Raw genomic sequence first — 26,640 nt, forward strand, 5'->3', positions numbered from 1 at the left:
TCGTCACAAACGCTTTAATACTGTTTTAGTTCATTCATGCTTCAACGTTGTCATACTATTTGGCCTGCAATTCTCCATTTTGTCTATAACTTTCTCTATAATATCTTTTATCTCCGTTCTTATACTAATCTTTATATTTTTACGTGTTCCATAATAATTATTAATATAATAATTTTCCTCTGCAACATTTTTAGTTTATTCATTGTTTTTTCAAAGTTTTTCGTTAATCCATATCCCTTTCTTATATCAGTTGAGTTTTTTATAAGAATATTGTAGCACATGTGGAGAGATTAGCCGACATTGTGCCTCCTTTCACCTCCTGTAACAAGCACAGATTGACTTTTTTGCTTGCGGTTGATTTTGTGTATTCGTTGTAAATTTAAAGGGTGTATATTTTTTTATCAAATTTAAACCGCTACTATGTAACCGCGATCTTTCCTTCAATCTCCGCTACAGGATGGTTAAATGCTATGTATGGTCCATATTGTTATACGGCATGGAAACATGGACGTTAAGAGTTCCTTTCATTAATAAGTTGGAGGCCTTCGAAATGTAGACGTTGCGAAGAATGTTCCGCATACCATGGACAGATAGGGTGAGAAACGAGGAAGTCCTAAGAAAGATAAGAAAGACAAATACTGAGAGAGAACTACTGATTTGATCAAGGTATGAAAAATTAGATATCTCGGCCATATTCTGAGAGGAAAAAAATACGCAACTCCTCAACTAATCATCCAGGGAAAGATTGAAGGCAAGAGAGGAGTAGGTCGCAAACAGATGTCGTGGCTACGGTACATAAAGAACTGGACAGGCATAAATAATACTGGCGATCTTTTACATGCCGCAAAAGACAGACATCTGGTCTTAAGATAATTCGCCAACGCACTGTAGGTGTAAGGCACTATGAGAAGAAGAAGATCAATAATCACAAAGAATTGTATTAAGTTAGATTCTATAGTGTCTGTAGTATTCTTTTTTTTTTGTTCTATCATTCTATATTCTCAAATGGCTATTGTAGCTTTGAAAATTGCTGCACGAAAGATTTTTGTGGATGAGCGGTCAAACCAGCTCCTTTCAGCCACGAGTTCTGGCGTCTTCCAACTGATCTTTTGCCCTGCACTTTACCTTCCAATATGATTTGGAGTAATTAATAGCTTTCACCTCTCTCAAGTATTGTATTTTCAATTAATTTAAGCACTTCGACATTGATATTGTCTGGATCGGAGGCTTTCCCATTTACCTGAGCTTTTACTACTGAATAACTGTTTCTTTGGTTATTTCTGGACTTTTTTCGTTTATCAATGATCTGTGAATGATAGAGCACAAGGGTTATCGTCGTAAAAAGTTTTCATCTCTCCAGTTTGTTTTCTGTACCTATAATTATTTCGTTATTATTATTTTTTAATATTATTCCTTGTCTTTTTCTGTGTCTACCTGTTATTTTTTTCACTTTCTTATGGACATTAAAGGTGTCGCATCTTTCCTGAAATTGTTCAATTTCTAGGCATTTTGTTGACATCTACTTTTCTTTAGCTTCTCTTCACTTTTTTTCTAATGATTTTAATGATTCTTTTGTATTCTATTGGGTTTGTTTTGTTTTCTTCTTACATTCATGAGCTTCATGATCGATTACGCTTTTTTCATTTGTTTGATCGATTTATCGAAATTCTTTTTTTTTTCGTTCTGAGTTTGTTATTCGAGATATAGATTCTTAAGTCTATAAGTATTTATTTTGGTAGTTAGACTATAATTTTGTATTTCCATAAGGTTGTTTTTGTTATAGATTAATATCATTAAAATCTTTTTCCTATCGCCTGGAACTATGATGAAAGTTGAATCAGTTTTGGATTTTTTCAAGAACTTCTTCCATTTCTACATCCTCTTATACTGCACAATTCTTTTTGGACATTTTCCCATTTTTTACTTCTTATTCGCATTTTTTATTTCGTCCGCTCGTCTTTTTTGGCTCTTCGGGCGTGTTCTATATCTTCTGTTTACATAATTCTTGATAGAGTTCTTCGGCTATTGCGAAAATTCCTTCCTACTATATTTGGACATCTCTTTATATGCAACAATAATTTCTTGGGTTACTGTTACTGGATTGTTGCGAATCGACTATGTTCTTCGTTTTATTAATGCTTTGGTGTAGGAGCGGATTTTATTTTCTTTTTCCTCATCAGCTTTTGAACAGCGTTTGATCAAAGGCTGTTCAAAGCTGTTCCAGACTTATTCGAGAACTGTTGAAAAGTTGATCAAAGTCTCTGTTCAGAACGCTTTCTCGTAATCAACCAGACATCACACAGCTTGTAAATGCTTTTATGGATTATCTGTAGGAACAGTTTTACGAGATGCAATAAACTCAGACTTCAGCCACTATGTTGGTATTTCTCCAAAGTTGTATATGTTGTTGAGTTTCTTTGTGATTATATTATTGTTATTGATTCGTTGTCCATTACTTTGAGTAGTTCTACTTGTATATTGTCGGAGCTTGCTGCTTTACCATCCTTTAGCTGTGTTATTGCAGAATAAACTTCCTGCTGCAATATTATTTGTCCGTCATTTACTGGTCTTCAAAGAGTTTCTCTTTCCACCTTACTATTTTACCCTGCTTGTCCAAGATGATGTTTCGTCAGAATTAGTTAGATTTCCTTTCTGTCTGCGTCTTAGTCCACCCGTGAGTTCTTAACTTTCGAATGTACATTGGGACTATCCTATTTTAACTGTAGAGTCTCAATGTCTTCGTATCCTTTCTTTTATCGATCAGCTTCAGGTTCTCATCTGTCATCCATGATTTTTTCTTGATAAATTTATCTACCTTTAAGTGTTTTTCGTTTATATTTTTAACTATTTCTTTAATCTGTTTAATCTTTTGTTCTTCGTTCGATTCGTCTCTAATCGCTGTCACTTTCTCGTTTAACGTGCCTTGTTTTCCCCATTTTCGTTTCTTCAACAGCAACTTTCATTGATAAAATCAAATAATAGTTTTCTTCAAGAAAACATTTTCTTCTATAAAATTAAATTTTAGAGAACAAAAATAAAAGCGCAGCGTAAATTTTAGAAGTTTTGATGCATGGAACAACATTTTTGAATTTCCTAATTATAGAAAATATTTTATAACGTAATGAAAACTATTGATTATAAACAGAATAATAATAAATTTAAAAAAACGCATAGAATATTATGTAATATTAACAAAAAATGTGAAAGTTTACCACCGAGTTACATCCCTTTTATTTTTAATGACATCCTCAATTCTTCGAGGCATAGTTTTTACCAACTTCTGACAAAATTCTAATGTAAACGAATCCCATATTTCTTGCAATTTGTTTTGTCAAAGCTTTTTTAATTTCGCGCCATAAAGTCTTTATCGGGGATAAGTCGGGACTGTTAGAAACCCATTCCAGAAATGGTATGTCATGGTCTTCAATCGATTTTAACTCTTTTTTGAGGTATGATAACCTGCGCATGTCCTGTTGGAAGACAAAATCTTCCGCTGATGTTAAACTGTGTTCCATAATCAATGAAAGAGATTCTTCTAAAATATTCAAATATTTGTCCATGTTTACAATACCATCGATAAAATGTAACTTTTCTCTTCAGACAGTCGGGATGGAAAGCTTCATTTTTCCTGCGAATGACGCGACTCCTACTATTTCCAACACACTTGGACTCATCACTCCATTGTATTGAATCCCATTGCAACTGAGTCCAATCTTTATGCCCTTTTGACCATCTTAGTCTATTTTTCTTTTGTTGTAATGTTAAAAGTGGCTTTTCCTTAGCCTAAAATAAAATGAAATTTATTAAAAACAATTCTTGCTCATTGTTTCAAAACTATAAAACTTACTTTGTGAGTACCAAATTCTAATTTATGTTATGTATTCATTGTACAATCCACAAACGGCAAAAAGCTTTCCAATACTACAAAATACATTTGACATTAATTAATATTATTGTTTTGATGTCATTTTTCCATAGCTACCTCTGGATTTAACGTAATTATGAAAAAATCAACGTATGTTGACATAAGTGAATGCGTAGCCAGGGTTTAGTGAATTTTTTTTATTGTTGGAAATAAATAAAAAACCATAAGGGTAATGTTTTTATACAGCGTATAATTTGTTTATGGTAATCGGCTTAAACTGCAAATTCCATAGGTGGGCCAACTGATATGAGAAGGGGCTCGTATATTAAGAACATTTATATTTATATAAAGTGTCTTTCACGTTTATATACGTCTATACAGAGGCACTATACGTAAAAAATCAAATCTTAACTGTCTTTTTTTTATTTTTATATTTATTTTCTATTATTGTGTGCATATTTTTGCTAGAAGTCTTCTAATCTTTGATTAATATTAATTTGTTATTAATGGGTATACATTTTTGTTGAAACCCAAATCATTCGTGAATTTATAATTAGTTACGGATATTTTATGACGTCTATACATTATTGTTCAAATTACCAACTAATCTGTATATAATATATAAATAAAGTAGTCAAAGAAAATGACGTAGGTTTATTACTTGTAAATATTTATTAACATTAGATAGTAAAACTAATTTGAGAAACCAATTAAAGGCGAAAAATATAATTTTAATTTCTTAAGATAATGGCACTGATTGCGGTGAACAATCTTTGAATATAGCGTAACCATGATACTGTAACTGTTTGTTATAGTATCATGTAGCGCAACAATATACAGTGTGTAAAAGCCAAATGGAATAAATTCATTATTTAGGTTACTGTACATATTTATAAAAAATCCCGAAACACGTCAAATTTAAATTATAACTTGACATTCTTTAACGTAAAAATGCAACCCCTACCTTCAACCCCCTTAGAATGACAGATACAACCCCCAATTTTTAAAATAGGAAGTATAGGCTTGTGATATATCGTTCGAAAGGTCTTTTCATTCTCCATTCAAAAATGTTGTCGCTTTCAAGTTTATTAAGATTAATTAAGATAAAATAAATTAAAATCATGTGGTTACCGAAATTCGCTAAAATATACTCAAAACTTATTTCCCGTTTAGGTCTTGATAATGAGAAAGTGAACAAAAACCATAGCAATGTGGTTTTTAGATGGTAACCATTAAAAAACTTTAAAGAATTTCCGTGGCAACGATATTTTAACACGCATTAGTAAATTGTTTTATTTAAGTTGTCAGTATTTTAATTTAAGTAAAAAGTTCGTTCAATTCAATTCTGAAAAATGGTTAGATTATTGGAAATGCATAAAATAACAGTTTTACAAATGATTGGTTACGGAGATAACACCCGAACACAACAGGAAGTAACTCGCCTATTTCATGAGAAATTTCCTAATTTATCGCCTATATCCCAGGGAACAATTAGTAAAATAGAGAAGCAGTTTCGCGAGTTTGGTCATGTAAGGCAGATAAAAAAAGCAGCTGCCAATGCACTGAGTGATGAACTCAAATTAGATGTGTTGCTTGAGTTTCAGGAAAATCCACATACATCGAGTAGACAGGCATCCACTACATTCAATGCTAGCCATACATCGATAGTAAACATATTAAAAGAAAATAAATTGCATCCCTATACGATGATACCTACTCAGGAGCTCATGAAAGACGATTTTGATAGGAGAACTTTTTTTTGTGAGCAAATGATGGACATGTTGGATAACAATATTATCCAATTAGAAAACGTTATGTTTTCTGATGAGTGTACTTTTTCACTTAACGGTCATGCTAATCGGCAAAATTGCTGCTACTGGGCCACGGAAAATCCTCACTGGATGAGAGAAGAACACACTCAATACCCTCAAAAGGTTAATGTCTGGGCAGGGATTGTAGGAAACAATATCATTGGTCCCTTTTTCATTGAGGGGCACTTGAATGGCAACAATTATTTGGCACTACTTCAAAATGATGGCATTCCAACGTTGGCAAATTTATATCCTGATCCAGGAAACCCTCAAGTTCCTGCGAATACGATATGGTTTCAGCAGGATGGAGCACCACCACATTACCAACTTAATGTCCGACAGTACCTCTATATAATATTTCCCAATCGGTGGATAGGGAGGCGAGGATCGATTGAATGGCCAGCGCGATCACCTGATCTTACATTATTAGATTTCTTTTTATGGGGATATGTGAAGAGCCATGTGTACAAAACTAAACCTTCTGATTTAAATGACTTAAAAGAACGAATAACGCTTGCGATTAGGTCGATCACGCCTGTTATGTTAAATAATGTTAGAAGACAGTTTTATTTGAAATTAGGATGTTGCTAAGACGTTCGCGGTGAACATTTTGAACATCTACTTCATTAACATTCATAGTTCTCTTTCGTGTTCTACATTTTATTACGTTTTGCATTACATTTTAGTTTTTAATTGTATTGTAGCGAATTTCAGTAACCACATGATTTTAATTAATTTTATCTTAATTAATCTTAATAAACTTGAAAGCGACAACATTTTTGAATGGAGAATGAAAAGACCTTTCAAACGATATATCACAAGCCTATACTTCCTATTTTAAAAATTGGGGGTTGTACCTGTCATTCTAAGGGGGTTGAAGGTAGGGGTTGCATTTTCACGTTAAAGAATGTCAAGTTATAATTTAAATTTGACATGTTTCGGGATTTTTTATAAATATGTACAGTAACCTAAATAATGAATTTATTCCATTTGGCTTTTACACACTGTATGCGTATGCGTCGGCTATGGTAAACAAGTTGTAACTCGTTATAAAAAAGTATATTTTTTTACTTAATAGGATCATAATTTTCATTATAAAAGTGTTATAATGTTATAAATAGACAATGAAGTAAAACACTATGAGTCGAATGCTATGTAAAACATTTACATGAAGCTTAGTACTGATTTAATAACATACATTATCAGTATCTGAACGAAGCAACCCATCGATGCCATAAGTATCGCTTTTAAATTTGTTTATTGTAAAGCTTTAGGCAGGGTTGTTTTTGCAAACTAAATATTATTTTGTTTTATGTTGAATAAATATGATTATGTAGTTAATTCATTGTTTTATTTGTTACCAACTGAATTTTCATTGTTTAATTCATAGTTTAAGACAAGACGGATTCACACTTGAGAGACTGAGCTAGGCGAAGCATAGACGATAAGCTCCCATGGTCGATTGAGGTATTATTTTATAATAGTATTTCAATTCTCTTAGGTAGTCTTATCGTTACAATGGATTTAATTGTTAAAAGTACATAAACTGGTATTTTTTTATTGTAATATACACAGATTATCCTTCTGGATAACTCTCTGACATATTCAATGCAGAATATTTGTGAGGAATGTAATACAGCTCAAAAGTAAAGTTATTCAAGGATAGACGTGATATTTATTATTGTGTCTGGTCAATTTAAAGTATTTCTCAAAAGTTCTGAAGGATGTACGAGTATCTTCTCACTTTTTGTAGATTTGGAACATGATCCGCTTTTTCCAACCCCTAGAAATTTTCTCAAATCCATTTTTTTTAAATAATTTAACCAATTTAAAAAATAAATTTATTTACGTTAAATTCACGAGAACTCTTTTCTTTTTCAGTTGCAAAGGTTAGGAAAAACTATGGCTGGCCATGGAAAGAAGAAGGACGCAACGGGGAACCACCATATGAATGGCGGTTCGACGACACAAGCCAAAAACAAAAAGCACATCGACATACAAAAGAAAGAAAAAGAGAAAAATGAGCGGGAGTCTTTGGTATTGTGGAGGAAGCCGCTTAGGACTGTAGAATATTTTATTAGAGAATGTATAGAGTTAGCCACTATTTACGGAAAGAAGTAAGTGAAAATTTGTATAATTCTTTGAATTATTTTTATCATTCATTCTTATACGTGTAGTTATTTAAAGAATCCAACCAGAAACCGTTCTAAAACATCATTCTTCAGTCCCCAAATCTAAATTCTATATAACTTTATAGAGATAACTAACATAACACTTAAGGTACAGTATGACAAGCGATCAGTGGGTGGTTGGACGGGGACCAATTTTATATTTTTACATAAATCCATTTCTTTTCTGACTGACAAGTGGAAGAGATCTTGATTATCTCCGAAAAAACTTTCCCGGAGCTTCATCGATTCTTAAATCCTAGGGAATGTGTACCTGAAAGACTTTATTTGTTTAATGAATCGGTACTAAAAGCAATAAATGAATATTTTAACGAGATTCTGCCATAAACATATTCCAATGAAGGAATTCACCTATTAACCCTAGAAACCGTCGTAAGTTTTACGACGCCAATGTCATTGTTGTAGAATATTGTCGAAGTGGTACACCAGTTTCTCTCGCCCGCTCATCTATTCGTACCCACGATACACTTTAAGTGTATCGTGTAAGATGGCACAGCTTCGTAAATATTACGAAGGTAAGTAATAACGTTATAATTACAGAAAGAACGATATTATCGGTTTTTTATAGTGTAAAACAACAAAGCCAGTGGACCAGATCAAATTACAGCGAATGGCTAAAATTACTCTCAAATGACAATATAAAAGAACTCACTGTACTTTTCAATCAAATATATGATACCAGTGAAATTTCATCGGACTGGCTAAAATCGATCTTTATTCCTCTACCTAAGAAACCAAACGTTAAGAAATGTAGCGATTGTAGACTCATTAGTTTAATGAGCCATGCCGTTAAAATACTGTTGCATATTCTTCTAAACCGAATTAACAACAAGTGCGAAGAAATAATTAGTCAAGAGCAGTTCGGGTTTCGGAGATGTCTTGGAACTAGAGAAGCACTATTTTCTATGCAAACACCCCTTCAACGATGTTGGGAGGTAAGAAAACCCGTATATATGAGCTTCATTGATTTTGAAAAGGCATTTGATCGCGTTCAGCCTACCAGACTAATTACCGCCTTGCAGAGCATCCAACTAGATGAGAAAGACACCAAACTTATTGCCAAACTTTACTGGAACCAAACAGCCATTATTAATACCAACAACAGAGAATCAAAGCCAATCAGTATTGAACGAGGCGTAAGACAAGGCTGTATACTATCTCCCACCCTCTTTAACGTGTATTCTGAGAATCTATTTAGGGAAGCTTTAAAAGGTCAAAAAGGAATTATCATAGGAGGGAGAAATAATTAACAATATACGGTACGCCGACGATACTGTGATTCTAGCTGAAAACATCGACGATCTGCAGGAGCTAATCAATAGAGTTGACATGGAAGGCACAAATTGGGGACTGTCGATAAATATCGATAAAGCTAAATACATGGTGACCAGTAAAGTTGATATCGGCGCAACCCAACTGATATTAAACCAACAACCGCTGCAGAGAGTTCAGAGATTCAAATACCTTGGATGTTGGATTACCCAAAATCTAGATCCATCCTTCGAAATTCGATGTAGAATTGAACAGACAAGAAACTCATTTCAAAAATTCAAGCCTCTATTATTAAATAACTCATTAAATTTGGAAATCCGTGAAAAGTTTACAAGATGTTACGTGTGGTCTGTACTTTTGTATGGATGTGAAACTTGGACTTTAAACGCCGATATCATGAATAAAATCGAGGCGTTTGAGATGTGGTTGTATCGAAGGATACTAAAAATTCCATGGACTAGCAGAACTAGAAACGAAGAAGTTCTTCGAAGAATGGGACATCAACGAACTCTATTAAATATTATTAAGAGGCGTAAACTAGAATATCTTGGACATATAATCAGAGGACCAAGATATGAGTTCCTTCGGCTAATTTTCAACGGTAAAATCGAAGGAAAGAAATGGATAGGACGGAAGAAACTCTCTTGGTTGAGGAATTTGCGGCAGTGGACAGGTTTGACAGCGGACCAATTGCTACACGTAGCGCAAGACCGAGATCGGTATAAAAATATTATAAGCATGGTAGTCGCCGACGTTCCGTAGGGATATGGCACTCTAAGAAGAAGAAGAATAGTGTAAATTATAAATACGAAAAATAGAGGCATGCGCAGACCTCTCACGCAGCTAGAATTAAAGCCGAGTTGCAATTGTGCGTGGAAGATTAGTGGCGAGATGAATCGGATAACAATTCTGATAAACCAGAAAGTGTATCTGAAAAGGAAGATGCCATTTTAGAAGCATCCAGTCCATCTGAATCAGAGTTCGAACCATCAAGCGAAAATGACTCAGTTCCGACTATGACTTGCCATCCAAGAATAAGAAAAGAAAAATAAATATTCTAAAAAGAGTAATGAGTTGGAAAAACAGTTTAAATAAAATCGACAAGGAAAGGAAATGTCCTGCTCAGCAAAGAACACCAAACTAAGAAGAATCTTCAGAAATTGCAGCTAAAGAGAAGCAAACTCGGTTGCCGTCGAGTCTAAAAGGTAAAAATGAACACAGATGGTCCTCTCAATCAAAGGCCGCTATTAAAACTCCAAAACATAACTTCCTACATTTTAGTTAAGGCCCCACTGATAACACCAAGGAAGTACAAACCCTTAGACGCTTTTCATAGTTTTATGAGTCCAAATTCTCGGGAACAATAATTGTAGGATATTCAAATGATGAAATTTCTGTTAGGGCACAAAAATATAAAATCGAAAAACTTACTAACTCGAAGGTAAATATTGAAGAAATGCATTCCTAGGACTACTTATTTTTGCTGCTATCCAAAAAGACAATCAATTAGCGACAAGACAAATGTTTGCTGATACAATTTCTGGTGCGATATATAAAGCAACTATGGGCCGGGAAAGATTTGAATTTCTTATAGAATCTTTACGTTTTGATGATAAAATGTCTACACCAGGCAGAAAGGAAATATACCTATTAGCAGCCATTAAGCCCGGATCATATCTAACAATCGATGAGCAGCTACTGGCTTTTAAGGCAAGATATCCTTTCCGGATGTATATCCCAAACAAGCCAGCCAACTATGGTCTGAAAATAGTATTTCTGTTTAGTAAATGTAGGTACCAAATATATGTTCGATGCAGAATTGTATTTACGAAAGAGAACTAAAACCAATGGACAGCCTCTAGGAGAAGGGACAGGGTGTGTACGGAAGTAACCGTAACATAACCATGGATAATTGGTTTACGTAAGTCCCGTTAGCAATAGAGCTCTTAAAACCTCTTAAAAATTTAACTATAGTTGGTACTCTACGGCAAAATAAAAGAGAAATACCTCCCGAGATGATAAATCTCAAAAATCGTGAAATTGGTCATTACTTATTTTGCTTCGATGCTAAAAAAACAATCATATCCTATAAGATAAAAGTAAATAAGTATGTGCTTCTTCTGTCGACAATCCGCAATCGTCCACTAGAATGTGATTCAACAGGAAAGCCAGATATCATTAAATTTTATAATGCAACCAAGTACGGAGAAGACACATTTGAGCAAATGTGCCGAAACATGAACATCTCCAGAAAAACAAGAAGATGACCTCTTTGCTTGTTCTGTGACATATAGCTTACATATACTCTTGGATAATATATAATCATAATTAACAACGAAAGCAGAAAAATAGCATCACCAGAAAAAAATGTATTTTTTTCGGTTCCTGACGAGCAACGAACGAACAGCTCGCAAGCGGTTCGTCCCGTCGTACAAATAGACGAATATAGCGTTCACAAACGGTTCGCGAACAGTTCTGCTCGCATATGTGTACCCGCCTTTAATTGGCAAACTTTGAACCGCTCGGTAAAGTGACTTATTGAAAATATTTTAAATCTGGAACTGTAACAAGCTGTTTTGCCAAAACTCACGATTAATCATGGGATTACACGAATTCGGTAATTATATGGGAATTTACACGATTTTTACTCACTTTAGAGGAATAAGTAGTTTTATACATAATTTTGTAAAGAAATTACTTAGAGACAGAAAAACCCTGTTAATAAACCCGTTATAACTGAACAAAAAAGGAGCTAAAAGTATTCATTTTATTTCTACCATCCACAATTCTCTGGTACTGGATTAAATTAAATCAGAATTCGGGGAAGTCCCGCTCTTGCACCAGCTACAATATTACTGCGCGCGCGTCGCATTACGCTTGCTTGTTGTTTTGTTTTGTTTGGCCGTCAGTTTTGTAAGGTTACTTTTAGAAGCCGTGTTGAATTGCGATAAATTTTATTATTAAAACCGGTACATAAGCGACTTACAAAATGGCAGATAGGGACGAAAGTGATGTTGGATCTCCTCCTAGTAAAAAAAAAGAAAATTGTTTACCGACAAAAATACAAACTGGACTGGGAAAAAAGTGGACTTCGGTCACATCCAGTAAAAAAAGGTATGTTTTTTGTGTTAGGTTTTTGGAAAGTTTTTTTTGTAAAGTTTTTTTAATACATGTACTTCTTATTTTGGTTGTAAAAATATACACGTATTTTTTTATAGATCTCGTTTTTTTCTCATTCTTACCCTCTAATAAGAATCTTTTATTGAATTCGGAAAATCTCACGATTTTTTAAGTAGAATTCTGACGATTTTTCCTTGAGTGTTTTGGCAACACTGGCAGCAAGAACGAATTATGCCCTACTGTGTTAAAACGTGCCATGTGACCATGTGTCCATTTTGTCCGTCTAGAAAACGTCATTTTGTGGTGAATACCCCCTCTTTGTTGTCAGCCTTGTAGTTCTAAAATGTGGAATTTATGAAATTTTTGTGATTTTTAGCTCCTTGTTCAAAATAATTTCTAAAATTAAGTTACATAAAATACTTTTTCAATGACCACATTTTTGTTCTCAGCGTAGTAAATTTTACGATGGTTAATGTAAATGAAGGTAAAAATAAGCTTAGTATTCTAGGGTTAAAGACACATTGGACAAAATGAATTGAACAAAAAAGAAGATGACCTTGAGATATAAAAGCATTTTCATATATAAATAAGATTTGCTTCGAACAAAGCAAACAATATATTACTCTATTTATATAAATGGACTGGTTTAATGTTTTTACATACATAAACATGTACACAAACGAAAACATCGATTTGTCAACTACTTTTTGTAACTATAAAAAACAGTTTAATTACACCAATAAAGAAACGATTACTGTAACGAGCAACTCCAACGTTAGGAAACGAAATAGATAACAACAATTGTGGATTAAATAGCAACCGTTATTATACGTCACCAATTGAAATTACTATTTTATTGAAAATCAGTCAGCAGTATTTTAAAACTTATAAATAAATGGGTAAAGTTAAAGGGTCATTTTATTAAACGATTCATCATCTTGGTGCTGCAGCCCTTAGAGGGCCTCGACCTTCTCAAGCTTTCTACGCCATTCTGTTCAGTCCCTTGCTTGCATTTTCCAGTTGCCGACTCCGATCTTCTCCGCATCTTGTGTTACCCCATCCATCCACCTCAGCTTTGGTCTACCCCGTCTTCTCATTCCCACGGGTTGCGCTGTTAGAATCTTTTTTATCATGTTCGATTCAGGGGCCCGGGCTACATGTCTTGCCCACTGCAGGCGGTTTCGCTTAATTATAGTGGTAATATATTTACCACCAAACGTATGCTTGTAGATATTCTGCAGTTCAAAGTTATATCTACGCCTCCATATTCCGTTCTCACAGACCGCTCCAAATATCTTGCGTAGCACCTTTCTTTTAAAAATGGATAGAGCGGATTCATCTGTTTTCGTTAGCGTCCATGCCTCTGATCCATATGTGAGAACGGGGACTATCAGTGTTCTATACAGCCTTATACGAGTTTTTTGAGACAGACGTTTGTTAGCTAAGTACTTTGATAGACCATGATAACACCTGTTTGCAATTATTATTCGCCTTTTTATTTATTATTAAACGATTAACCTATTGAATAATTACAATAATTGAGATAAAACGACACAACATTTAAAAATGTTGTGTTTCCTTGTGGCTCGTTTAAAAAAATGCTGAGATCAAAATTATGAACGATCTTAACCTCTAAATGTTTATATTGGCGGTGGCGGGAATACCAATTTGACAGTTGACTTAATTGGCCTTGATCTATAGACATCGGCCATGTTTTGAGGTAGAAATTCTGAGAAGTGTTGTACCCTCAAATTCTGATCTTTCGTTGCTTGTTTATAGTTAATCATAGATGATGTGTCTCTGACCTGCAATTAACTCGTTAGTGATGGTATATTAATATTAATCTTCTTGCAGTATTTGTAACCATATTTAGTGCAGCAACGGTATTGATGTGTTTGCTACACTTATTTCTTCATTTAGTAGGATGAGGGCTACTTTTATTTTCCTCGTTGTTTTTGAATAGAAGATTATGAGGTTATGTTAATACGAAACCTAGATGTAAGCGCCCCTTACGGATATTTTTTTAATTGACTTATGGCATGTGATCTATGTTAACCTACAGAAAAAGTTATATATTGCTAAATTGTGAAAAAAGTCATAAAATTTTGAAATCTTTCTCTTTCGATAAAACTATTTTATTGTAATGTCATGACTAGAGTTCCGTAAACTGATTTTATATATCGCTATTTTTATTTTCAGAATTTTAGCAAGTAAAGTTATCCTCGGAGTGATTTCACTCTCAGTATTATTATTGTACATATTAGTAAATTCCAAAGGACCACACCAAGCGTTGGTACAAGGGGCGTATAAAAAATTGTTATGGTGTTCATATTGGGTAGGGTTAGGTAAGTGTTCATTGTTATTGACTTTATTTATTAGAACTGAAAAATTGCAGTTGTTTTTGGTTAATATTATTTTAAAATATATATATAGATGGTTGCATTTAGATTCAATTCCAGTATCTAGTCATTCTCCTACACTTGTTTCACGTGTTTTTCTCTACAAGGTTTTTGTTCTATGCAGACGGCAATACACTTATTTGATGAATCGTAGCATTTTAGTGAGATTATAAATATAGTTTCGGGACGAGTTTGGGACGCAGTCTATTATAAATATTCAACCTCAACAACAACTATTGTGTAATAATTCAGTAGCTGTCAATAAAACTATATTTTACTTCACGACTTCAACATTTTATTTTATCATCGTCGATCGAGAAGAATCGGACGCAGGGAATTTAGAAAGAATTCGAACTTACCGTTTGAAATTATCCAGTGACCGATCCTGTACAACTAATTATCGTGCTGTATCTCTACTCTGCAATTTTTCCAAGTTGTTTGAAATGATTTTCTATAATCTATATGTTTCTTGCAAAAATTTAATTTTTTTCCAAAAACTCAGGAATCCCACATTGATCCAATTTGAGCTTCTTACTATTTGTGTTATACATGGCGATTTGGCTTGAATGCACTTCAATAGTATGATAATATTCTATGCCGATGACCTAAAAATGTGTCTCAAAAATAACAACTTACTTGATTGCCAAATACTTCAACATAATCTTGATATCCTTTATCACTGGTGTCAAAACAATCATTCTTCTTCTTCTTTCTTCTTGTATGTAGGCTGTAAAGCCTGTTTCTTCTTCAATATTAACCTCCTAAATTTTTTAAATTATCGCACCATATTTTTCTTGGTCTGTCAATACTTCTTCGTCCATTTGGGGACAATCCTGTTTCCGTTTTATCACCCATCCATTTATGTCTTCTATATTGCATGCTCTTATCTTTTCGCTTCTCTCCCTATCCAACAGACATTTTCCTGATATTCGTCAGAGTATTTTCATCTCTGTTGTTTCTAGTAGTCGTCTCGATTTAGATCTTGTCCTCCGCCTTGTATGTTAATATAGATCTAATTGCTGCTTTATAGATTCTTGTTTTTGTGTCTTGTCTTAGGTGTTTGTTCTTCCAGACTGTGTCATTAAGAGATCCCGCCGCTTTACTTGCTTTTAAGCTTTGTTGTACTTGTTCTTCGACATATCCGTAACTAGTTATATCTATTCCCAGATATCTAAACCTTACTTCATTGCTTTAGATGTTGTCAAACATTTGGTTTTTTTTCTACTGATATTATCATTGTATTTCTTGACCGTTGTATTGAATATGTGTGTTAATCTTTGGAGCTCGTCTTCTGTCTCAGCGATTAATGTACAACGAAAATTTTTAAACGTTTCTTTTTATTATATAATAATGAACTCGAAAAATTAATTTTATGTTTTTCTTTTAGGCATTTTGTCGTCAGTAGGTTTAGGTACGGGCCTTCATACATTTTTGTTATACCTCGGACCTCACATAGCTCAAGTCACTTTAGCGGCGTATGAATGTGGTAGTTTAGACTTTCCTGAGCCACCGTATCCCGACGAGTAAGTTCCTAATTACATTAAATGTATTATAATCAATATTATCAAGTAGTGTTCGCTTTCGCGGTAGTTGTAGCCTTCTGTAGCTCACCGATGTTGATCATTGGGTATCTACGCTATGTATAGCTTTTCTGTGCCCCCGGGATCTGTCGGTTGATCCTAGATGTGGATCTAAGCAATATGAAGTACAAAAATCACTTCCCAGACGCACCGAAAATTCCAACACAGATTCGCACCAATAGATAGATTCCTATAAGGCTATAAATAGTACAACTACTGGATGAAGATCATCAGTAAGCGACAGCAGGTTGCGGCCGTTGTCGCAGTTGCGGACGATATGTCAGGAATAGATAATTCACGGCCTAGAAACTTAAAAATAATGTTTTATTGTATAATCAATATTGCGAATAGATAAGAATCTGTGCTAGAATCAGTAGGCCAGCCGGAAAGTTGGAAATAATCTCACCGAACATATATTTTTAAAACGAAGAGTCACACAAGTTTGTATTATGAACCTAACATTGGTCAATTTATATTCAGATCAATTATAGATCATTATTAGCTACCCATGCTAGCTGGTAAGCATCGTGTGATACAAAGCATTATAATTTGTAGCACAATTAGCATCATACAGCATCGTACGTTGTTGATCCCCACGTTGGGCGCCTATTCGCACCCTGTTTCCCGGTTATTGTAGGTATAGGTACCTAATACCTACATGCAGGAAAAACTTTAAGGCTGATGTGTCAGTAAATAAAAGAGTTAAAATTACACATTATTATTTATTTATGCATTTATTCGAAAGAAATGGAACATGGTTTTTAGGGTCTGCAAAAGGAAATATGGCGCTTTATAAGAAGTTAAAGAACGGAGGTAAAGGAACTAATAGAACCAAAGCACATAGAAAAGGATACGTGGATTGATTACCTAAAAAAGCTCTATCCAGAGGAAGAACAAAAGACTCTAAACCCGGAAACGCCAGAAATTACCACAAATGAAGAACTTAATATAAATGTACAAGATGTTCGTAAAATACTTGAAAAGCTGAAGAACAGAAAAGCAACAGGTAAAGACGGGTTACCAAACGAATTAATGAAATATTGTGGAGCAGCAATGACAGAACAATTAACAACATTCATTAATAAAATTATAAAATACCGGAAGAATGGAGAACGAGCGAACTAATACTATTCAAAAAAGCATTTCTGTGTCTGATTGACCTAAAGAAAGCATTTGACAGAGTAAGACTTAAAGATGTAATCCATTTTCTGTATAATAGAGAAGTTCCCCTAAATATTATAAAAACTATCGAAAACATCTACCAAAACAACAAAGTGGAAGTCAGAATAGATTGACAACTTACAGCGGAATAAGACAAGGGGACTCTGAGCCCACGCTCTTCAATTTGATTATGAATGAAATCATCAAAAGCGTTAACAAAGGAAGAGAATACAGAATGGGAAACAAAGAAATAAAAATACTCTGTTAAGCAGACGACGCAATATTGATAGCTCAATATGAAGATAGTGTGCAAAGACTGGTCTACAGATATAACATAAGGGCAAACAAAAGAAGTATCGGACGACCGCGCAAAAGATGGAGGGACAACCTTCCATGGAGGTATTAGTCCGCCAATGAACAAGCAGAATTTCGTATAAAGAGGAAGAAGAAGATGATAGATTGGAAAATATCAATAAAATCTGCTATCCACTGGAGATTAGTACAGTGATTATAGAGAAAAAGAAACTTAACTGATATTTCTAGATGTCCTGGTGTTGATGTTGTTTGTAGGAGGAATGGAGATCTCTGGAGGTTCTTATCCCTGATTTGGAAGTTGCTGTATGGTCTGTAAATGGACCTATTACTGTTTCATATATTAATCAACTGTCACATTAATTTTGGATTTTGGTTTGTCATGGCCTATCATCAGCAGACACAATTCAAAAAGAATAGTGAAAAAGTATATTTCATAGTACAGATATTGGAAAAAATAAATAAAACAGCTGCTTAAACAAACACGAGAATGGTAAATAGGGAATTTAACGTTTGAAACACTATAAGATTATAATTTTTTTAGAGGGAGGAACTTATTGGAGAAAATACAGAGCTGGATAAAAGACCAAAACCCCAATACGTCACATGCAAAGACATAATAATATGAGAAAAGTATAAAACGCAGAAATGCAATGACCAATCGGACTAAAACAACTTCTTAAGAATTGAGATACAGCACAAAACACAATGAGAAGCGTGGTCACTCAAAATATCAAGAATACGTCGAATGGGAGCATTAGGAACATAAATATATAGACGAATACAGAAGTATTGAGGAGTGTCAACGGGAATAGAGTTATTAAGACTGTTAAATGTAGGAAAACGTCTTTAGGGGTTATGTAAATATTGCAACTGCTTCTCAAACGAAAAATAGATAATAAAGAAACATCAACTAATATGAGTAATTTCTGAGCTGAAAAATATTCGAGATTAAACCAAAATACAAAACTGAGGACAACTTTTCCGTACGGTACAACACCTTCAAACTGGCATTCTATTAGTTGCCTATATCACGCTATATACATGTAAGAATATTTTTAATGATTTAATGTCTCCAAAAATATATATTCTTTTAGGATAGTCTGCCCTACCGACGGGAAAGTTGGCGTAATATCGTTCCTTAGTATAATGTCTAAAGTTAGACTAGAAGCCATGTGTTGGGGTGCCGGTACGGCCTTGGGGGAACTACCGCCGTATTTTATGGCTAGAGCAGCAAGACTATCTGGGTAAGTGTACTTTTTTATATAAATGTAACACTAAATCAAACATTAGATATTAACATATTTTCTTTAATTAACGAGGAAAAAACATTTTCACCGGTTTTTTACAGCTTAAGTTGTTAAAATAGACAGGGACAAAAAAATATGTTGATTTTAATATAAATTAGCAGTCATTTGTATGTCTCTTGTCCAGTTCTGCCTTCTGTAAATCTCATAAACTGTTCACGCTGTATAGTAACAAAAGCCGTGTACTAATGTATAAAACGAGAATAAACATCAGCATTTAGATCACCACAACTCTAAACCAAAACTATTTTAAGTTTGGAGCAGGAAATATTCATAGGTGATTAAATCTGGTGAGTACTATGGATGCTAGATCAATTCGTCTCCGAATTCGTGTAATTTTGTCTGAAAAACGATCGCTTTGTAAGCGGTTACGTTGACAAGTTTTTGTGAAATAAACGCAGGAATTTTTTCACAGAATCGGCGTCAAAACAGTCCAATAGAACTACATGGTACACGCCAATTATTACTGTGCTCTATTATACTAAGTGGTCAATGCAAATAATACTTCGTGCATCTTTAAAAAGTCGCCATTACCAACCAAGATGTTCTTGGCCTTATTTGGTTCACTTTTGTCCATTCCTTTGATTGTTACTTCGTTTTCAGCGTGTAGAAGTGGACCCTGTTCTACTATTGGCTGAGAGAGCTTACAGGAAAAAAAGGGGAGGGAGAAAGAGAGAGAGAGAGAGAGAAATAGACATTCTTTGCTTTTCATTCATACCTCCTTGTTTTTTCCTCCTTTTCGGCGTGAAAAAGTGGACCTCTTCTACTAATTGACTGAGACACCTTACAGAGGTCCATGTTTTACATTGTTCCCTCAGTTTAGGATTTTTTAATATCCTAACAAATCTAGAATTTGCCAATAATATACTCTAGAATCTTGTTCTTCGAGTGCCTTCTCTGTCGAAGATCGGCACCATTCCGGCAAATGTTTCTCTCCTCCCAGACACTAGAATGACAGAATGTAACTTAAATCTTCGCCTTAAATTTGAAATAAAATAGTGATTTCAACAATTTCTCAACGTCATAGAGACTCGTCTCCTAATCGACAGGAAACGAAAATAGATGGCGTTAGAGAGGACTTCAGTAAAACTGTATTGACAATACACCAAAATCGTTACAATTTGTTAAGAATTTTTTGCTTAAAAAAGCTATTTTAGAATCTATTTGAAGGACTAGCAAATCAATTAACTTATCTTTATTTTAGTATTGATCCAGACGATGAAGACGAAGACCTCAAAGCTTTCGAAGAACTAGAAAAGAAAAAGAAAAACCACAGGAACGAATTGACGTTAGTGGAGAAAGGAAAGTTGTTCGTAGAAGAGATCGTACAAAAAGTTGGCTTCTTAGGAATTTTGGCCTGTGCTAGTGTGAGTAAATTTAAAAGAATTATCGTCTTAAATGTAATTGTTTTAAATATTTAGTTTCTGTGTATAAGTGTCTTGAGCAGGGGCGGTTTCTCCATTGGTTCACCAAGCAGAGCAGTGGTGCAGTGAACTCCCAATAAAATTTCATTAAAATATAACTTTATTAATCATATTTATTTGTACTACGCCGCTGGATGCACGTGCCAAGTTCGGAATTCAAATTAAACCCAGACTAAACTCAACAAATTGAACACAAAAACACCCAGATATTTTTTAGTTTAGAAAGTTTAAATTTTGTTTCTAAAACGCATTGATTTAATGTATTGCATACGATAAAAAAAACTTATCTCATATTTCTTTTATGTTTTGTTTATTATAGGAACAACAGTAATAAATAATATCAAATTTAAACAAAAAAGGGTTATTATAATATGGACTTATTCACCATTTCTATAATTACATACCTTAATTGAATAACCTTTTTAAATTACCACGAGCCGCTACTGGTCTTGAGTATAGTTTGAAATGATGAAAATAGTAACGATGTTTTTTTGTATTTTCAGATTCCAAACCCCTTGTTTGACTTGGCGGGCATCACCTGCGGCCATTTCCTAGTCCCCTTCTGGACCTTCTTCGGGGCCACCCTAATAGGAAAGGCCATCATCAAAATGCACCTCCAGAAAATGTTCGTCATCATCGCTTTCAACGAAACACTAATAGACACTGCCTTAGACTGGTTAAAACTAGTTCCCGTCATCGGAGAAAAGCTCCAAGTACCCTTCAAGGCCTTCCTGAGCGGCCAAAAGCAGAAGTTACACAAAAACGCCCCGCAAGCGACTACGGACGGTGGAAACATTTTAGGGTCTATTTTCGAAAAGTTCGTCATCGCCATGGTGCTGTACTTTGTTATTTCTATAGTTAACTCGTTCGCACAGTCGTACCATAAGCGGATAAACAAGAAGAAAAATACCAAAGCTAGCAAAGATTAGGCAAATTTTTGATAGACAAGTTCCTAGTGTACATAATTTTTCTAGAAGATGCAAGATGTATTAAAAAATGTTTGCGTGAATGAAAAATAGTTTATATTATCAGTGATAATTTTTATAGCCTCGACATTTTAATAAAAACAACAAAAATTTCATATTTGGACTTTAACCGCCAATTAAATATATACAGTTATTTTCACTGCATATTCTTTTACTATTAATCACTCTGTATTTAGAAAAACTGTAAAATATATCCAATGGCTTGGTTTGCTACTTTTGTTCGCTTTTATTTCCCATTTTGCTAGTCTTCAGTCTTTTTCACACCGACTTTTCATCTTCTCTCCTTTTTTAATAATGTCACAAGTTTGCTATCTTTTTTTTATGTTTTATGTCACTATAAGTGTCATGCATACAAAGTGAAGCTATTTTCATTTTAAAACATTGTTTTGTTAATAATCAGGCCATTTTGGTTTATTTTCTCTACATTTGTTTTGTTTTTTTTCACTGTTTTCTGATATTCCCTATTTATTGTTTTGCCTCTTCATCTTAACTTAGAGAACGTTCTTTATAGCTTTTAAAATCTTCTCTTTATTCAATATGTGTCTTTACAATAGTATTCTTTATAATTTTTATACTCTTTTATACATAATCCTATTTTTTTATCCCGTTATTTGATCTTTTTCGTTTTATTTTATGTTGTTTGTATAAAATAACTACATTTTAGTTATACATGTTATACAGATCATTCAGATCTATTTGAGAAGTTTAAATATTTATCACAGATCTATGATCCACGTTTTTTCTTTTTAATAAATATTTCATGTGAATAATCGATTAAATATGCCAAAAAACCAAAATTATTCCTTTTGTAATAATTACAATAAAATTGTTTGAGCTTTGATTATTCCATCATGTCTTTATATCTCAATGCCTTTGTAATATCTATAAAAAGTGTCATTTTCCATGTAAACTCTCTTTTACAAATCCTGTAGGTATTGTGACAGGTCTCGCCCTATTTAAATATGGCTGCTATGACGTCATAAGTCAACTGTTATGCCATTTCATATTTCAAATAGATTAATAGATATATTATTTGAGACGTTTAAATATCGATCACAGATCTACGACTTTCGTTATTTTTTTTTGAATAAATATTTACATTTTACATGTAAATAATGGACTAAATATGTTAAAAAATCCCAAATTATCCCTTTTTTAATTAAATACTATCATGTTCTTAATGATTTTCGTAGTCTTTTATGTGTTTATATCTTAATATTTTTGTTATTGCTATAAAAACGTATGTTTTCCACGTAAATTCTCATTTTCAGATCATTTTGCTGTGGTAAAAGGCCCACTTTCTTTAAAGATGGCTACTATGACGTCATAAGCCAGCGGCCAATGTATCTCATCTGTCAAATAGATATTTGAGGCGTTTAAATATCTATCACATATCTACGATCTTCGCATTTTTGTTTTTAATAAATATTTACATATCCCGTCCAAATAATCGACTTAATATCCTAAAAAAACCAAAATTAATCCGTTTTTAATCAAGTACTATGATGTTCTTAACGATTGTCGTACTTTTTTGTGTGTTTATATCTTAATATTTTTGTTATTACTATAAAAACATATTTTCCGTGAATTCTCCTTTTTAGATCATTTTGCTATCGTAACAAGCTATCTTCAACGATGACTACTATGACGTCATAAGCCAGCTGCCATGTCATCTCATATATGTCAAATAGATATTTTAGGCACAGATCTATGATATTAGTTTTTTTCTTTTTAATAAATATTTACATCTTGCATAAAAATAATCTACTAAATATGCCAGAAACCAAAATTATTCCGTGTTTAATCAAATACTATCATACTCTTAATGCCTTTCTTACTCTTTTATATTTTTATATTATATTTTCAGATTCGTATTTGTTTTTACATACCCCACCATCTTTAAAAAAGTCTACTATGACGTCAACTCTCATTTCGTGTGTCAAAAATATTTTAAGCAGTTAAATATCTATCACAGCTCTATGATCTTCAGTAACTTTCTAATAGTAGTTGTTTGTATATCGCATGTAAATAATCGACTAAATGTTCTAAAACAAACCAACGATATTTCTTTTGTAATCAAGAAAATAATAGCCACTGCCTAAATAAAAATCGACGTCATGATAAATGAATAAATTCTAGTCTAATTGATTCGCGCTAAATAATCATTTTTAATATATTTTGCATCGATAAGATGTTATAAATTTAGCCTTTTTGATGATTGTTTTTGTTATTCTCTCATTTTTTTGAAATTTACGTGATTATAGTAAAATTTAAAGGTGAACACATCGTCCAGACGTTTTTTTTTTCGATTTTGTGTTCGAAAGTGCTTTAAAAAGAAGCAATATCAAAAGGAAAGTACAAAAGTAGCATATACTTTTGTTTTTATTAAAATAAATATTCCAACGAACCTTTCAATCATTTTAATATACGGGGTGCCCACAAATACTCTTAGAAAAAGACCACTGTACCATTTAGAAGTAAGTTTATGTCCAATATCTCCAGGAATACAATTTAGTACATTACTTTAGTGGAATGGGAGAGATGTTATTGGAAAGGTTGATATGAATTTGCAGTTATTTTTGTTAGGCACATTTTTGTGAACACCTCGTATAAATTTATCTAACGTATTATTTATTTTGTTAAACTTGTATATAGGTATTTTGAATCAACCATTCCTGTTATCCTATTTTGAGTGAACTTTTTATTTCTTGTCAATTATCGTTTTTAAGTAAATATGGTAGATGGTATACTAAAGAAAGAACTGATTAAACTAAACGTTGATTAGGTTATTTACACACATCCTGTTAACAATAATATTGATATTCCGCCAGTCGCAGTTTTTATACAGTACAATAAGAAATAAAAATTCAGTTCAATATTTTTTTTATTTTATTTCATTTTTCCCACGAATTCCTGTCAATTTCTACTCTCTTTAAAGGAGAATCACGGCTTTATGGCTCAGTGTGAGTAATTTAATAGGTCTATGATGCGAATAACACTCCAGCCAGAAGTTTGGTACTGAATCGAGTGGCCGATCGCTAAATAGCAACAGAATATTATTGAGTAACAGTACAACATTTTGAGACAACTTCATAACTGGAATATTCAAGGTCACTGCCTTGTCTTCATCCAAAACTTTTTAAACATCTGATCTTTTCAAGTGAAAATAAATAATATTCTTTCAAATAATTATCGTTTATAAAATGGTACACCCCAAGTATCCGTGTTCAGTCCAACATTATTTCTAGTGGCAATAAATGATATAATCAAAAATATTCAAGTACCCTTACAAGCCCGTTTATACGCTGACGACCTAGTGGTATCTATTAAAGGCAAAAATGTCTCCTTAATGTCATCAATTCTTCAAAACTTTTTAGATACTCTCGAAAATTGGTCTCACCTGACAGACTTTCAATAGAAAAATCAATAGGAGTTATAGTTGTGTTCTCTTCAAGCTCCTTGCCACAACCCCCAACACTCAGAATCTATGAGAAATAGCTGGAGTTTAGAGATCATTACAAATTCTTGGGTTTTAATCGTTTATTCAAAGCTTACATGGAAAGATCACAATTCATCCTTTCCTGTAATAAAAGATTGTATTAAGATCTCTTTCTAACAAAAACTGGGGCTCAGACCAATCCACTCTACTTCTTCTGTATAAATCTTTAATACAGTCTAAGCTAGATTATGGAGCAATTGCCTATTCCACTGGTAATCAATCTCTTTTTAAATCATTAGATGTTATTCATAATAAAAGTCTACGATTAATTACAGGGGCTTTTCCAATTTCCCCGGTACCCAGCATTTATTTAACCAATATATCAAAATAATTTTACAAATAAATATGTAAACAAATTTAAAGATATTCGCTATACTAAAAAACCATATTACGAAAGAATTAAATCCATACTTCAAAATCTAAACACTAATTTTAAATCGACTACTATAAAATCTATACAGATGCATCCAAGTCCGAAGACGGAGTAGGGGCATCAATCATTTCCTTAGAAAACAATCTTCTTTTCCGTCTACCCGCAGTATGTAGCACATATTTGGTTGAGCTCTCCGTTATATATCGTGCTGTGAAACTTTTTAACGAGCCTACCTTCACAAAAGCCCTGATCATAACCATAAGCTAAGATTCCCTTAGCACTCTAAACTCAAAACATTTTTTCGAAACATTCTTTCGAAAATTTACTAAAATACCAGCTGTCTCAAGTTCATTAACATGGAAGGGGAGTTCAATTTTTGTGCGTACCTTCACACATCGGAATAACGGGAAACGAAGAAGCTGACAGGACTGCACCAAGGCAATTCCAGGCAATTCCAAGAATATATTAGAATGGTGGAAACTCAAAGAATAACCTACGACCCACAATGGCTGGCGATATTGTAGTGGAGTTCTTTATATCATGGACTGTTATCCTAGAATGGAAAATAAAAGGTATTATTAGACTATTTTATTATAATTATGAAACTTTTCTAAATCAAAAATTGAGATTTTCTTACCTTCGCGTCGGGCAAACTTAAAAATTCTATTAACACATCCACCATCCACCAAATTTTAACAGCAAGAGGTTTGAAGAAGATAGCAAAGAAAAAAGTGAGAAAAACTTTTAATGCTGCCCCTAAATTTAAGCAACTTCGTCGCAGCGAGATTCTCTCGGTTGCCCTATTTTCCAGGCTATACGAATAATCGAATACGATTTCAATAATTTCGAATTTAAGGTTTTGAAATCTGTCAATAATTTGGTGAATGCGCAAGCTAGAATTTTTTAAAAGTTTACCGGTGGAGGGGTAATAAAATATCGAGTGTTGATTTAGCGACCATATAAAGTGTATGAAATGTTATTAGCAAAATAATAACTTGTATTTTCCATTCCAGAGTAATACTCAAATTTTAAATAGAGCTGAAAGTGAAACTTCTACTAAAATGAAAATATTCAGTTATGAATTTTATTTAACTGTAGATTGTTATTTCAATTCGACAGGAGTGAATCGTAGTGTCATCAATATTTCTATTAATTGAGCTAGTAGGCACCACTGATTTTTTACTCATAAAAAACTGAAAAACAATCTGATAATATTACAATAGAAAACTTTTTTTTGTATTGTCTAAGAAAAAATAATATATAAGAAAATTAATATTAGTATAATGTGTTGCATATGATGCAGGCTACAATATGTTTATTATTTAAAGGCCATATCCATAAC

At 33.3% G+C, this 26,640-nt stretch overlaps 1 protein-coding gene across 6 annotated transcripts in view; it reads left to right on the plus strand.

Moving 5' to 3' along the window:
- Positions 1–24,306, plus strand: part of Tango5 (Transport and Golgi organization 5) — a 58,404-nt gene extending 34,098 nt beyond the window's left edge. For all 6 annotated transcript variants that reach the window (XM_072530707.1, XM_072530710.1, XM_072530709.1 and 3 more), the window contains 6 exons: positions 7,558–7,793; positions 14,457–14,602; positions 16,044–16,179; positions 18,807–18,956; positions 20,221–20,383; positions 20,944–24,306. In XM_072530707.1, the coding sequence (XP_072386808.1) occupies positions 7,558–7,793; positions 14,457–14,602; positions 16,044–16,179; positions 18,807–18,956; positions 20,221–20,383; positions 20,944–21,369 (1,257 nt within the window). In that variant the 3' untranslated portion in view covers positions 21,370–24,306. The remainder of the gene's footprint in view (positions 1–7,557; positions 7,794–14,456; positions 14,603–16,043; positions 16,180–18,806; positions 18,957–20,220; positions 20,384–20,943) is intronic.
- Positions 24,307–26,640: the final 2,334 nt, after the last annotated feature.

This window comes from Diabrotica undecimpunctata, chromosome 4 (genome assembly GCF_040954645.1).
Source record: "Diabrotica undecimpunctata isolate CICGRU chromosome 4, icDiaUnde3, whole genome shotgun sequence".
Classification (NCBI taxonomy): Eukaryota; Metazoa; Arthropoda; class Insecta; order Coleoptera; family Chrysomelidae; genus Diabrotica; species Diabrotica undecimpunctata.